At 50.3% G+C, this 15,808-nt stretch overlaps 2 protein-coding genes across 6 annotated transcripts in view; both read right to left on the reverse strand.

The window, feature by feature from the left end:
• The window catches only part of LOC125335726 (myosin-3-like), a 29,206-nt gene extending 18,786 nt beyond the window's left edge, over positions 1–10,420 (reverse strand). The window contains exons 1-7 of one of the 5 annotated variants that reach the window (XM_048323569.1): positions 7,726–10,420; positions 4,363–4,415; positions 3,645–3,852; positions 2,339–2,482; positions 2,102–2,258; positions 1,355–1,382; positions 499–607 (exon numbers count right to left, since the gene is read on the reverse strand). In XM_048323569.1, the coding sequence (XP_048179526.1) occupies positions 499–607; positions 1,355–1,382; positions 2,102–2,258; positions 2,339–2,482; positions 3,645–3,848 (642 nt within the window). In that variant the 5' untranslated portion in view covers positions 3,849–3,852; positions 4,363–4,415; positions 7,726–10,420. Of the gene's footprint in view, positions 1–498; positions 608–1,354; positions 1,383–2,101; positions 2,259–2,338; positions 2,483–3,644; positions 3,853–4,362; positions 6,366–7,725 lie in introns of those variants that run through there. The other 4 variants (XM_048323567.1, XM_048323568.1, XM_048323570.1 and 1 more) reach the window with 4 other exon arrangements.
• A 97-nt stretch (positions 10,421–10,517) lies between these two features.
• LOC125335731 (protein SCO1 homolog, mitochondrial) lies at positions 10,518–15,751 on the reverse strand. The gene is made up of 6 exons (XM_048323577.1): positions 15,671–15,751; positions 15,495–15,585; positions 14,571–14,768; positions 13,605–13,697; positions 13,376–13,491; positions 10,518–11,480 (listed from the first exon to the last, which is right to left on the reverse strand). Exons 2-6 carry the CDS (start codon positions 15,523–15,525, stop codon positions 11,352–11,354), a joined length of 567 nt encoding a protein of 188 aa, XP_048179534.1. The 5' UTR covers positions 15,526–15,585; positions 15,671–15,751; the 3' UTR covers positions 10,518–11,351.
• Between the last annotated feature and the right edge of the window lie 57 nt (positions 15,752–15,808).

Genomic DNA, 15,808 nt, shown 5'->3' on the forward strand with positions numbered 1-15,808 from the left:
AACACCATGAGCTTTGTGGTAGGAAGAAGTGACTCTATGGCTTGATTACACGTACAGCCACATGCCCTTCATTTCAGCTGTACACTGCTGCTGCAGCACCTCCTCAACTCCAGCACCAAGAACCAGTGCCGGGGGTAAACAACAAATAACTTGTCATCTTATTCGGAATTTCCCAAACAGTCAGAGCTCTCAGGTCCCAGCCACAGGGACAGATTGATCCATGCTAAGAAATGAGCCTCTGATTCTTCCTGGGCACCAATCCTGCAGACCTGGTTTCAGTCCAGGTAAAGCTACACCTGGGCAGCATCAGTGGCAGCTCTGGTGGCTTGTATTTGTTGTGGTGCTAACTGCACATCAGCCCCTGGTCCTACTGCCTTTCCAAGAGTGGCTGAAGTTAATAAAAGATATTTTGAGTTAAGTGTGTGTCACCAGTGCTGTCCACAGCCACAAGGGGATAACATCCTGAGCTGCCCCTCACCAAGCCCTTCCTCCTCACACCTTCATCCGGGACTCCTTCTTGGTGGCCGGATCCCTGCTGGCTGCTATTGTGGCGTAGTACTGGATGACACACTTCGTGTTCACCGTCTTCCCAGCACCGGATTCTCCGCTGCAGAAAGGAAGCCCAGAGTGAAGAATAATCTGCCCACTTTTTGTTGGAGACAAAGTCCAAAGTGGCAGATGCACTTGCGTGTAGGAACCCAGAGTGCCTAGAATATTTCTCTGCCTGTTCTTAAGGGTTCCTACCCCCCTGAACAACACTGTTTTAGCTTCAAACCTTGGAAAAAATTACCAACAGTCAGACAACAACTAGAAAATACAGTGGTGTGAATTAGGTAATAGACTACGATGTAAGATTGTCATAGGGTGAAAAATTTAGAGGTTTTAGGCTTCTCTTTATAGTAAATAGATAAGAGTAAAAAATATCAAAATGGAGGATTGTTGTTGTTCTCTAAACCTTCTTCTCCTTCTTCTACTACTCCATGTTCTGCAGTAAAAGTAGTTTGGATTGATTGGATAGAAAATTCTGCAGTTCCTGCCCATGTTACTGAATAATTGGTAAGAAAGTGAAAATAATGTACATTTTTAGTAACTATTGGCTAAAATATCTTTAAAAGGCTGTGTAAATCTTGGTAATGGCTCTCTCGCTCTCACTCCTACTTTTCCTCCTTCCATGCTGTACCTGGGTCACGCTGGTGGCTCAGTTCCTCTGATAAGACTTAATAAACAACTATCTGGAAGCATTGAAACTACAGAAGACGTCTCGCTTTATCTTTTAAACTCCTTGCAAGGACTTTGAGCAAATTCTCTCCCATCAGGAGAGACTCGATTTATGGCACGGTAAAGTGTCACTTACGTGATCAGGATAGACTGGTTTTCACGATCTGTCAAAGGGAAAAATACCTGCAGTCAGAGGAGCTGTAGGGAAAGTGCTGGTTCTCAGCACTAACTGTGACCTGGTGTCCATCAGGGGGAATGAAACAAAATCTCTGCAGGCGAAACGGAAAATGTGCATGGTCTGCTCTCCTCCTCTCTTTCCCTCCCTATACTCCACTTTTTATCTTCTCTCCTCCTCCTGTGCTCCATCCTGCACTTGTTTTTGCTTCTGTCTTTACCATTCTTTATTACGTTTAATATAGGACGGGACTTTATTCAAATTAAAACCATGTATTTTGGTGACAGTATTTCTACCAGCTCTGTTCTGGATCTGCCTGCTGTTGCTTGAAGCCACGTGCAGGTGTGCTGCCCAGGGACTTCCCAGATAGTGTGTCCTGTCCAAATGCAACTGCCCTTTGCAGAGGTCCCAGTTATGCTGCTTAGCTTAGTACTTAGACCAGAAATACAGATAATGTGCAGCACAACAGTGCTTCAAAAATAAAAAAAAATATTTCAGGAGATGGGGAAAACCATCTGGAGCTGGTTTTGCATCAATTAGGGTTGAAAATAAAGACCGAGCAGATAATCTGCAGTATTACACAGACCAAGCACTCTGCAAAAGATGGCAAAGGTGACGGAGCCATGGCAGTATGGAATGGCACTTGGCACAAGCAGTGGTTCTGACACACTTTTTTACTCTGAGTCTGGTCAAAATAGAAAAGCTCACCAGTCAGCATGAACTGATAGGCATTGTCAGAGATGGAGAAGATGTGTGGAGGGGCCTCCTGGCGCTTCTTGCCTCGGTAGGCCAACACCACCTCCGGGTTGTACACCGGCAGCCACTTGTAGGGGTTGACGGTGACGCAGAAGAGACCCGAGTAGGTCTGCAGGAAAAAAGTAGAGGTGGCACTGAAGTCCAGCTCCTGCAGCTGTATTTTCTCCTGTGCCAAAAGAAGGAACTTACATAGATCATCCAGGACCTGTAGCGGTCCTTGAGGTTGTAGAGGACGGCAGGTTCGTGCAGGTGGGTCAGCATGGCCACATCCTCAACTCTGTCAAACTTAGGTGGGTTCATGGCATACACATCATCAGGTTTGACAGCAACTGTCTGTAATTCAGAAAGAAAGAGTGAACTTTGATTCAGCAACTCTTGACAGTCCTGCCACAAACACAGAGAAGTAATAACATCTCTAAGGCTGCTCTAATTCATATTTTTCTTTCTTTTTAGCTGTGCTAAACAAGATATGGCAATTTCAAGGCAAACACTGCAGCCAGCCAGGAACTCTACAACACTGGTACATGGACAGGATGTAAATTTACTGGAATTGCTGTGACCACACAGACCTGCATTGTGCTGGACCAGATCTCTCACCACATTATCACTGCTTATGAACTTTAGGTCTCTGTTGCTCATGGCTGTAAGAGCCTGGGGCACATCTGCTGGCCAGCCAACCTCCCAACCTCCAGAGTTCCCATGACAGTTCCAGAGAGCCAGGACACAAACAGCACAAAACTCACCAACAGCAAATCCATCCTTAGGACAGACTTTTTCCACTCCTGCCTGTGGCCATTCCCAATTAAAGAAAGGCTCTGTCTCTACCAAACAGCACTGTCTGCTGGGCTCACACCGTGGGGAACCATCCTGTCACACAGCCAGAGCCCGTGGATATGTTGTGGGGGTGGCAGGTGTTCACAGCTGGCAGCAGCTTAACTCAGCCACTGCTTTCTAAAAGTCTTGTAGCACCTACTGCCAAGATGTTGGTCATGGTGGCTCTTTGAACTGCTGCAGTTATTCTTACAAAAGTTATCAGGACACAAGCTGCTAAGACATTTCAGCGATTTGGAAGATTAACACCTTGGAGGCTCCTCTGGGAAACTGCAGCCAGTGACACTGACAATTTCACATGCAAAGGTGACTTGCAAAGTATCTGTCTGCTCAGCTACCAGTAAAGGAAGGAATTTATGAATGGATATGACAGTGTTAGCTGAGAAAGTGTTAAAAACTAAGTTAAGACCGGCAAGGCTACGATCCAACCTGGTTTAGAGCATTGACTGATTTTTAAAGCCCAAACCAAGAATAATTGTCCAATGAATACTTTTATCCCACCATCCAGAGCTATACTTTCCTGTGGAGGCTCAGTCAGAGGACAGGGGGGAGGGCAGGGCAGATTTCTTGCCTGTGCTAGCCTTGTGCTTTCCATGTTCATCCCCAGCAGATGCCCTGGGTCCCTCAGCAGGGCTGGGAGAAGGGCCAGAAGGAATGCACTTACTCTGCCATCCTCTGTCTCAACAGTTATCTTCCCATCCTGTGCAGCCTTAATCTTCCCCTTGGTGTACTCCACCTCGGGGTCAGCCACAAAGCAGTAGGTCTTGGCATCAAAAGGCTGGTTCTGGGCTTCTATTCTCTCCTTCTCGGATTTGCGCAGGTACGGCGCGGCCTCGCCAAAAACCTCCATGCCAACGTCTCTGCTCATGGCTCTGAAAGACAGACCCTGCTGGGCTGGTCCCCTGTGTGGTGTTTAAGGCAGAGTGGAGCTGAACATTCACCAGCCCTCCCCAGTTGGCTGCTCCGAGCTCACCCCTCCCAGCTCTCAGGTGTGTGAGGCGAGGTGTTGAGGGAGATGTTTGCTTTTCCGAGCTGGAAGGTACAAAGGCAAAGTGAAGAAGAGCTACCACCCTTCATGGCCCCAAGGAAAGGAGATCTGTGTCCAAAGGAGGAGGAGGGCTCCCTCCAAAGGATCCATGTAGTCCTGAGAAAAAGTGAAGCCCTGAAGATTATTTTTCTTCTGGTTTTTAATTTCTTTTAATCCATTAACATGGAACCTGTCCTAGTCCTCTGGTGAGCAGCCACAGTGGGCAGGAATGGACACGTGCTGTGGCTTGTTGAAGGAGCTCATGCAGGGGCAAAAACAGGGACCTACCCACAGTGAGCACAGGAGAAAAGCCAGCTCATGCCAGCCTGTTAGTTTTCATGCTTCAAATCCTCACCTGAACAATCAGTCAACACAAAGCAGGAAGGAATCAGCTGACATCTCAGATCTCTGAAAGACAAACAGTCAAAGGTCACACTTTAACTAAGCTACAGCCTCTCCAGAGGCCCAACACCTCTCACTTACTGCAAGTAACTGTGCCCGTTGAGGGCCAGAGTTCACCAGAGACCACTCCTTCCCTGGCCAGGGAATGGCCCAGCGGGAAATCTACAGCAGAATTCCCACCACAGTGCTACAGCCTTGAGAGACTCCAAGCATGAGGAACAGGACCTGTGGTAGGAGCCCTCTGTCCCTCCGCAGGTGAGTCACAGCATGGCCCCGAGCATGGCCAGGACATCAGGAGCCACCAAGTGCTTTTTTCCTGACAGCTTTTATAGGCTCAGCTTAGTTCCCTTGGTTCAGCCCCTTCCCTATATTTGGAAGGATGGGATCGACACTCCCGCCTGCTCACCAATTCTTGTTCATTTTTTGCCATATACAGTGTGTAAAGAAAGGACACGCTCTTTTCTCCCAATTTTGGTAACTCTGGGACCTATCTGTGTTTTGTAGGCTTTTCTTTGGTGGGAATTTCCTCTACTAGGAACATGCTCTCCTGCCAGCTACGACCACAGCCAGCACTTCACTCTCACCAACATGTCAAACAAATGATAGCACAGGAGGGACCTGCCTCACCACTCCTGCTCAAGGGTTGCCTGGGCAGAGCTGCACAGTGGTGAAGGAACCCAAACCAGCTCTGTATAGGGTGGAGAGCAAGGCCATGGGAAGGAAAAAAAGGATGAGGATTCATGTAGGATCAGTTATGGCAGTTCTTGTATATGCAATTTCTACCACTGCATGGGTCAGGGAGGACAGGATGAGAGGCCATGACTGAAACTCAGTGTGACAAACCATGGCAAAATAGAGACTAATCAGAAAGAACAGCACCCAAATCTGGCCAGCGGTGGACAGTTCATGAATGTCAAATCATGAATACACTACACAGGTTTAGCTTCAAACACAATTTTGGCTGCCCACGACGTTCATTGCCCTTGCTGCCAAAAGCCCCATCACACCATGCTGAGCAGGTTCTTAGATGTGTGACTGCAATTCCCACGTGAGAAGGATACTGGGAAAGTGGGCTTTGAACTGAGCTCTCCCAGTCCCAAACGCTGTTTGATTGGTACGGAGCAGCCAGGCAATGGCTGGCAGGGCAGCAGCTGGCAGGAACAGTGGGAGCCTTCATGCACAGGTGGAGTGAGCTCCCGGTGCAGGAGAGGAAGGGTCTCCTCCATCCCAAGCCATTCTGGCTGTTCTGGTCATCTGTCACTGTTCAGCAACCCCTGTTTGCTCTCTATACTGCATGGACCCTCACCCAAGGCTGCAGGACCTGCCTTCCCTCAGCAGAACAAAGCCAACAGGACTTGTGTGAAGCCAGAAGCCCCCTCCCTTCCCCCCAGACAGCTCCTGCCACCTCCCACAGCACCACTCCGAGCTGCAGCAGCCTGGGACACCTGTAGCTGCTGCTGCAGCACAGGGGATATCACCCTGTCTTTCGGACACAGTGGCTGACCCTGTTTGTGTTGGCCCAACGAGAGCTGACCCTGTGGGCTTGCAGCAGAGTTGCTGTCACTAGTGTTTTGAAAAACATGTTTCATGTTGCCCTTAATTTCATTTAAGGTCACTAAAAATGGACACCACAGCCACATATCTCATGAACCATGAATTCCTAGAATCCCCCTAAGCCCGGAGGATGAGGGGAAAGCTTATTTTAGCACGCATCCCTTGTGATCGGCCCTTTGAACTCGGCACAGTGGATGTACTGAGAGCAAAAAGCTGAGGCACACCAGACCAGTGAGCAGTTTGGGGCTTTGTCCTGACACCAAACTGCCACTGTAATTCAGACAGGACACTTCCTACTCCCAGGCATGCTCAAGGCAAGAGGGCTGGACCTCACCCACACAATCATTAGGGTTGGAAAAGACCTCCAAGATAAAGTCCAAGCTGTGTCCCATCCCCACCTTGTCACCCAGCCCAGAGCACCGAGTCCCATGTTCAGGCCTTCCTTGGACACCTCCAGGGTCGGGGACTCCACCACCTCTCTGGGCAGTCTGTTCCAGTGTTTGACCACCCTCCCCAGTCAAGAACTTCTTCTTGATGTCCAACCTGAACAGCTTTAGACTGTTTTGTCTTATCCAGTCCCTGTTCCCTGGGAGCAGAGCCCCACCAGCTGCATCCTCATGTCAGGAGTTCTGGAGAGCCACAAGGTCCCCCCTGAGCCTCCTTTTCTCCAGGCTGAGCCCCTTTCCCAGCTCCCCTAGCCACCAGTAGTGCTCCAGACCCTCCCCCAGCTCCGTCCCCTTCCCTGGACACGCTCCAGCTTCTCAATGTCCTTCTCGTCATGATGGGCCCAGAACTGGACTGAGCATTCAAAGTACCTCAGCAGTGCCCAGAACAGGGGGATGGTCACCCTCCCGGTCCTGCTGGCCACACCATGGCTGGTACAGACCCAGCTGTCATTGCCTTCTTGGCCACACTGCTGGCAAAGTCCCCACACCCAGCTGTGGAAGCAGAACAAAGAGAACCCTCAGGCAGCAAGAGCCACTCTCCCGGTGTTCTCTTGCTGGTTCAGGTGCCCAGGTGGGAGCAGAGTGCAGGAAAACAAGTGGCACTGAGCAATGACCCACGGCAGCTGCAGATACATCTGTTGCTCTGTGCTGCCAACATCACTGCAGACACAGAGCTGTCCTGAGGTGAAGGTCACGAGGGTGCTGTCACCACGAGCCACATTGCCTTGCAAGGCTCTCTCATCCCATCCTGGTGCTGCCAGGGAGCTTTTATTGCTGCCCTTCATTCAGAAAAGGGCACACTCATAGCTCAATGTACCCCTGCAAATTAAAGGTGGATTTACTGGTTGGTGTCTATCTATTTTTGCACAAAGAACTTCGGGAGAACAAGGAGGTTTTGTAAGCTGCAGCTGAGTAAGTTCCCTGGCACGCTGAAGGAACCTGCTTTATTAAACTAGTAATACACAGCTTAAAACATGGAATGAGCTGGCTCTTGCACAGAGACAGGTGCAATCATTCCTGCCCAGGTCTCCCCAGCACAAATCTTCACACTCCCAGCAACATGTACAACTGATGCAGAGCTGCTAGAAGTCAGGGGCTAGACACTCCACCACCAGCACAGCTTCCTTTAAAAAACACCCGTTTCCACTTGAACCAAACTAAACTTTAAAATTCTCTTCTGGAGGCAAATAGCCAGCTTTTTGCCTTTCCTTTTAGGCCACCAAACCTAAGAGCAGTCCAGTAAAACTGAGCTGCTTGTCTTTTCATGTCTAAAGTAAGGATTGTGGCCATTCCCCCTGCAGCACAGACCAGCATACCTGCTTCACTGAGTATAGACTTGCTACCCCAAGGCTGGGGAGCTCCTGAGCAGCCCCAGCACACAGCCACAGCTCCTGGATGCTCCAGATGAGTACACTGCTTCAGCAGGAGGGGCTGGAAAGCCTTGGTTACTACCAGCAACCTCAGTGCATCGGGACAGGCGGTTCCCAGCTCTGCTTGACTCCTCAGCAGTCCATGCATTGCTTGTTTTACCTGACTGAAAACACATACTGATTTGCAGAGAGGTGGTGAAGAGCCCAACTCAATGCTCAGCCTACAGCTCCACCCTGCAGTTCACTGAAGACCATGTGAGAGCCTTTATTCATCCCAGATGCTGGCTGTGGGCTGATGGGAGCACATCTTCGGAATGCCGGGTCAGTGCTGGGTCCATGCAAGTCTGATCAAGTGAGAAAAGGCTCAGAAAATGTAGATATCTTCAAAAACACTGGAGAAGGGGAGAAAGAGCAACAGTATCTCCAACCACACATGACCTTGACCCAAGCTGGGGATGAGGAAGACTTGCTTACTTCCTCAGGCTGTGAGCAAGGATTAAGTGTCTCTGGGTGGTGGCAGGAGAATGCTGAGTTTCAGACAGGTCACTTCATCACTGAAGCTCAGTGCCACCATCTGCAGTTTCTGAAGGGCTCCCATGACAGCAGCTTCACTGCCCCACAGCCTGCAGTGCTCTGCAGGGCTGGCCAACAGTGATGCTCAGCCTGCCATTGCCAGAATGCCACCAAGCAGGGCTGGCTGGGGCTGTTTTTATCAGCACTAAGGAGCTTGAGCCCTGAGTGTGTCCCAGCTGAACCCCTGTGTCAGCAGCACTACACTGCTCACCCCAGGGGAGGAGGTCTGGGAAAAGCAACAGGGCTGGGAAGAGCCTGGAGGGATATAGGGCGTGGAAGCCAGAGCAGAGCAGACATGAGCAGAGTGACAGCCACATGGCCAGGTGTCAGCTCAGGTGCACCCTGCCATCTTCCAGGCACCCCACTGTTGCCCCCAATTCTGTCCCATGCCTTGGCCTCAATATTAGGTGTTTTGGTGCCCTCTGCACAACCTGCTCTGACCTGTACTTAAGTCTGCTGTGCCTGCAGCAATCCCCTTTGCCACCTTTTTGTACCCTCAATATCCAGGAACTCAATATCCTGAGACACAAAGGCAACTTCCAATCCTGGAGCCACCGCAACAGGCAGAGCAGAGCTGTCCTGAACGCTGCAGCCTCTTCCCTGCCCTCTTCACTGTCCCTGCAGCTGGCCCCTGAGCCAAGCTGGCTGATTTGTGCTTTGGCATGGCTTCAAAGTGCTCCTGAGGTTGTTTTTGTCTCAAAGAAAGTGCTGGTACAAATCTGCACCGAGCTGAGCATGTCTGCTGACAGCTGGGCCAGCAACTGAGAAGCACCCGCAGGCCCAGACCAGCAAGATCCTCAATTTACCAACGCTTGGAAGCACAGGGGCTCAGCTGGCACAACCAGGAATGGGAGTTTGTTTGGAGGTGGCAGGTAAATCCAGCACAGTGGGAAATACCAGCCCTGAAATGGTCCAGCAGTCCCTTCCAGGCCCAGCAGGCTGCTCTGGCTGGGGACAGACAGCACCATCATTCAGCTCCACCACGGGCCCACAGCAAACACGGTGTGAACACGTACGGGCCAGGCAGGGCCCCTGCCCCAGCACACGGAACAGCCCCTGTGCATTCCTCAGGGAGCAAATCCCACCTGCCCATCCCGACTCCCTGCTGTGACAAAGTGACAGGACCTGTGGCTGTGCAGAGACCAGTGGGTGCTGACCAACCTCAGCTCCCAAAACCACCTGCCACAACACTCCTGCGCCCTAGAGAAGAGGCACAGTTTGAGGAGAATCTGAGGTCAAGATGGTGAGGGCCCTCGAGCTGGTCATCATGTACAACACAAGGAGAGGATGAGGGAACACGGCTTGCCCGGCCTGGGAAAGAAAAGGCTTCAGGAGAACGTAACAGCAGCCTGAGGAGGTTGTCAAGGATGAAATCAAGATCTTCATCCTGGTGAAGTTAAAACGCTGGTTGAAATGGTAACTTCAAACTGGATATAAAGAAAAATATTTGCTTTAGTTGGAAACATTGTTTTTACACATCTAGAGAGGTTGTAGTCTCCACCCTTGGAGGTTTTTGTGCCCTAGCTGTTTAAAATTTTGAGCAACCTGGTCTAACCCTGTAGTTGCCCCTGCTTTGAGCAGGAGGTTGGACTACAGACCTCCAGAGGGTCCCTCTTATCTGCATCATTCCATGATCTGGACTGAAAAGGCAACATGGAGCTTTTGTAGTTGTTTTAAGGCCACAGCCTCTACACCTCTTCAGGCCCTGATTCTGCCCATGCTGGTGCTGAGAACATTCCTAAAACAGCCAAGCTTCACCCATGTGGCTTAAGTATCACTCATTAGTTAAGCTCCTCCATGGGCTATGCAGGCAGCACATGAGGAATGTGTTGCCTTCCTCGGGTAGACAAAAGGGGCCGATCCTCATTCCTCAGACATCTTGTCACTAGTCCCCAGCCTGGGACGGCAGCAGCTCTTCAGTCGGGGTTATGGATGCCAGCCACTCAGAGGAGATGCTGCTCTCCACTGGTATTTTCCAGTACAAGTAGGCTGGGCCTGGGTGTGCTGTGGGCACACACAGCAGAGCTCTGTGGACTGGCCCCTGCCAGGAGTGTGCCCGGTCCTCCCTGTCTGTGGGGTACCCAGGGGTCCCCGCTGGCCTTGGGGAACACAGGTTCACCTTGCACAGCACCAGTCAAACCTGACTAAGGAAGTAAAAATATATATTGCCTATAGAAATCAATCTTTATTTTCAAATGCTGCACTGCATAAAATGTATCTGCTTGCCAGCCCTGTGCATAGACACAGCCCCCCTCCACCCTCCCCACTTCCCTGCTCAGCACAGCACAAGCAGAGCAACTACACACACCATCACTTACACCAGAAGAAAAACCTATTTGCAACCCAATTCTCTTTTCCTGATAAGTGAACGGTGTTCACCTCGAAAAAAATCACCAGAAAAATACATTTCATTTCTGCATTCAGTTGAAATGATCAGGCTCGCTACAGGGCTGGTCCCATGCGTGGAAGCTGCCGGTGCTTTCAGTGCTCTTCACCTTCTTAACCTGGATAATGAAGCACTCTTAAAGCTCCCCTGCCTGTAATAGTGCAACTGCCTCTCCCAGAAGGCAAAACAGTGCAGAGACACCAGAGGGCAGAGCTCCTCTGAGAACGCCATGGCCCCACGGCTTTGCATCAAGTCATTCCCCTGCAGTGACTGTTGTCCTTGCTCATGTCTTGCCAGACCAGCCATTTTTGTTACCAGCAACACACGCGTTCTTCCCAAGTGAAAAGTGCTTTCCATTCTTTGCTCCCAACAACGTTTCAGAGAAGTCCCAAATTTCATTCTGTACCCAAGATCTTGTTGGAAATAATATCCATGGGGAAGGCTCTGTAGAGATTTTTGGTGATGGGAATTTGCAGAAACCTGGTTGCCTTTCTTATTTGGAAGAAAGGAGGCCTGCATGACAAGATGTTGAGTGCTTCTGCTTTAACTCCAATGTCCAATCACAGCCAAACCCACAGGTGATGTTCACAGCAATCTTTGAAGACCTTGCATTTTAGGATCTGTATTTTCTCATGTGTGCAGCAATTGAAGCTGAAATCTCAGCGCTCCTCTTATTCTGGCCATAGTAGTCCACAAAGTCACCATCAGGGCCGAGGAGGTACATAATTATTGTGTGATCAACCTGCAGGAGAGCACAGCATGGCTTGGTAAGAGAGACCACAAAATCACAGAACACCAGCTCAGAAGGGAAATGCACGGCACGGAATGGGACCAGCAGTGGGATACAGGGACATGCAGGATCGGGAATGGGATCAGGAGTGGGATACAGGGACATGCGGGATCGGGAATGGGACCAGCAGTGGGATACAGGGAAATGCGGGATCGGGAACGGGATCAGGAGTGGGACACAGAAAAATGCAGGACTGGGAATGGGACCAGCAGTGGGATACAGGGAAGTGCAGCATTGGGAGCAGGACCAGCAGTGGGATACAGGAAAATGCAGGATCAGGAACAGGACCAGCGGTGGGATACAGGGAAATGCAGCACTGGGAGCAGGGCCAGCAGTGGGATACAGGAAAATGCAGGATCAGGAACAGTGGGATACAGGGAAATGCAGGATTGGGACCGGGACCGGGACTGGGACCAGCAGTGGGATACAGGGAAATGCGGGATCGGGAATGGGACCCAGCAGTGGGATACGGGGAAATGCGGGATCGGGAATGGGACCAGCAGGGGGATGCAGGGAAATGCGGGATCGGGAATGGGACCCAGCAGTGGGATACAGGGAAATGCGGGATCGGGAATGGGACCAGCAGGGGGATACGGGGAAATGCGGGATCGGGAATGGGACCAGCAGTGGGATACAGGGAAATGCAGGATCGGGAATGGGACCAGCAGGGGGATACGGGGAAATGCGGGATCGGGAATGGGACCAGCAGGGGGACACAGGGACATACGGGACGGGGGCGCCCCCTGCCGGCGCACCGAAGCAGCCTCACCCATGCACATCCCGGAATTCCAATTGGATTTAGATCAAACTTAACTCCACTGCACATTTATTTAAATGCCGCTGCAAATCCTGTCTGCACCTAACCATGACAACATCTTTCTCAGCAAAGACACAAAGTTCCGGCGATGGAAGCCACGACTGCTCAGGACTGAAATACAGCCGTGCTCCGAGTTCAGCTGCATTTGAAATGAGACATCACAGCGACATTTCCAGGACCACAAGTTAAAAGGATGCCTTAAATTTAATGGCATTTCCTTCATTGAAATAATGGTTCTCAAAATTTTAATTGGTGGTTTTAATTCAGATATTTTACTTTTGAACTGTTTTTCATTTCCTCTGATGCCCTCAGTTCCCGTAAAGGAAAAAAAAAGGAGATCAGATCACGTGTATCCTCACTCACTCTACCACTTGTACCTGCTTTACTTTTGCAGCCTGCTCAGAATGTGGCAAGGCAGGAAGGCCCCAGCAGCAGCTCAGAGCCCTACAAGCAGTCAGTCCAATCACTTCCAGAGAGTAAGATTATGACTACCAAGTTCAGCCTCACTTAAACCTCATTTTCCTCCTTCACACTATTACTCTACATATTTTATTCCCACTTAATTTGCATTAATTAACACGCTCTCTCTTGCAGGTTGTTTGACACAAAAAGAAGATTCCCACAGTACCTGCAGGCAGATATCCAAGTCTCTTGCCAGGAAGACCCCACTCCTTGGTGTCAGTTTGGCAGGCAATGAATTGTTACTCACTTAATTCTCTTTTCTCTCTCTTCCTACTGCCTTAATTTCCCAGTTCCATTTTCACTTTGGAGCACACAGGAGAAGAGCCAGTCAAATGTTACAGATCAGAAAGTTCGACTATTGCCAGGCTTGCTAGCTCCTGTGCTACTGTCTGCATTTCTGGGATTGTTTAGAACACACTTTGGTGAGGTTCTGAGCTTCTAAGATGGCATCGAGGTTCTGACAGCTTAACATACAGATCTTAAACTTAAAGATCCAACAGCTGGTTTTAAAATGTTTATGTTGCTCTTATCCACAGTCCTTCAGTAAGCAAAGGCTCCTTTTACTTACTATGTAATCATTGTCCTCATCCTTGGGGCCTTCGCTGTAGTACACACGGTACGCTTTAGCCACTTGGTCAATCTGTGCCTTGGTACCAGTCAACCCGATCAGCTTCGGAGAGAATTCTAGATAGAAAGAAGATATTTACACAGTTTAGTAAAAAGAATCCCTTCAAGAAGCTCCTTTTCAGTGCTCTGTATTACATGCTAAGAGACACAGAGAAAGAAAGCAGGAATACCTTTAACATATCTGGCAATGGCTTCTTGGTTGTCCCTCTCAGGATCGATGGTGATGAAGAGTGGGGTCAGATTAGGCAAAGATGGAATTCGATCTGTGACATTAACAATTATTATTTATTTTAGAAAACCAGAAATCATCTCTCATTTCTCTTCAAACAAACTCATAGCCATGTAACATCAATCCAAGCCCACCCCAAGTGACTAAAAAAAGACCATTTTGTGCAGCTTTATTTCTGTAATTCATGAAGGAAGCAAATGCCATGAGATGTGATGCTCTGTGTCTGTGCTGGGAGTTTCCAGGCCCCCAGCCAGAGCCCCTGCCCTGCTCAGGAGGGATGAAAGATTGGCTCTGCTGCAGAAGATGCTGTGGTGTGATGCATGTGTTGGAACACTGGCTGACACAAGGAAAGCACGCCAGGATGGCGGAGCAGGAGGAAATGGGAAGACACAATCCAGGTTCTTTCCTTCATGTTCCAGCCAAAGCCTTCATTTTGGTCTGATTTCCCCCGTGCTGGGTTACTATTACCCCTGCTCAGTAATTGTTCAGGGCCTGCAGGCTAAGAAAGCACTCCTAACACAGAGCCTTTTCCCTCCCTCCATTCCACAGCACAGCCACTCTGCTTCAGGAGAGAATCTCATTGAGATGAACAAAACAGAAGGAAAAAAATACTAACGTATATACCTCACAGTCACTTCTTGGCAAAAATACAATGCAATATATTTCCTATAACCTGCCACCATCTTTTTATTCCCAAGTCCCCTGCTATGGAAAGATCAGTGCTGTCATGCCAGACCCTAGCAACAGGTAGATTGATCTATGTACCACTTAGCAATTAATTCAAATACTGAATAATAGCCAGCAGGATTTTGAAAAAAGTATTACCATTTGTGGTATTTTATCAGAATAAACCTGAACCTCCCAAAAACCCTGTTTATGGACCCCTAGGACAACTGAATTCCCATACCAATTTCGTCTACCACTGCAATCATTTTCTCCAGTTCATCAGGACAGATGTCAGGGCAGTGAGTGAAGCCAAAGTAGATCAGCACCCACTGGCCAATGTAGTCCTTGCTGGTCTTGGGCTGTCCCTCATGGCTGACGAGCGAGAAGGGCCCTCCCAGCAGTGGCTTCCCAATGCCTCGGTTTCGTTCCTTCTCCAGTTCTACAAAACACAAGTGGGAATCAAACACACCCATGCCACAATGCACAACGCTTCCCAGGCAAGCCTTGGGAGCAGGCGAGTCAGACACGGCTCAGGGTCATGTCAAGATCCACCAACACCTGTCACACGCAAACCCAACGTGCACACACCTTCCAGAAAGCATTCCTTTTGGCCAAAATCAAATATTCCTTTGAAACATGACATTATCTTTCATTGTTATCCGACTGCATTTTTGTTTAGAAAGAAAGGGGAAAATAAAGACAGATATCTAGGCTGGTGTGAAACACAAAGACCAGCACCCGTTGAAAACAGAACATACCCTAAAAGCTGCAATATCTCTGTTTTCAACAGTAAATCCATGACAAGGAAATATGTGGCAGCTCCTGCAGGACAGGGCAAAGCTCACGTGTGGCACGGCAGGAACCCAACGAGCCCACAACACCAGCTCCGTCTCTGCGCTGCATAGCGTGCAGCCAAACACAACTACTCCGACCCAGGAACTTGAAAACGCTGAAGCTCGAATTGCTTTTAATTTCCGAAAATTTTCTGCGGCACTTCCGTAAACGCGGGCACGAGGCGGCCCTGTGCAAAGCCGTGATACAGCGACGGTGCCCAAGCAGGTAAAACACATCCGAATGCAAAACCCACATCATCTGAAGACGAAAACTGCTTCTTCTCAACACGAAACGCTACACCCCCGCCGCTCCCCCCTCGCCCCGCACTCACCCTCCTCCTTGCGCCGCTTCACCACCTTCATGCCGGCCAGCAGCCCCCCGCCCAGCACCACGGTGGCCGCCAGCGACCGCCACGACACGAGCTGCGGGGGACAAGGGCTTTGGTGACCGCTCAGGGCGCAGGGGCGGCCCGGCCCGCCGCCCGCGCTCCCTCCGTCCCTCACTCACCCGCCTCTGGGCGCCCGCCCGCGGCCCGCGGCCCGGCGGCAGCTGCGACACCGGGCGGCTGCGGGGCGCGGGCAGCACCGCCCAGCCCCGCACGGCCGGGCCCGGCAGCGGCCACAGCCCCGCGCGGGCCCGCACCGC

This window comes from Corvus hawaiiensis, chromosome 19 (assembly GCF_020740725.1).
Source record: "Corvus hawaiiensis isolate bCorHaw1 chromosome 19, bCorHaw1.pri.cur, whole genome shotgun sequence".
NCBI classification, from domain to species: domain Eukaryota; kingdom Metazoa; phylum Chordata; class Aves; order Passeriformes; family Corvidae; genus Corvus; species Corvus hawaiiensis.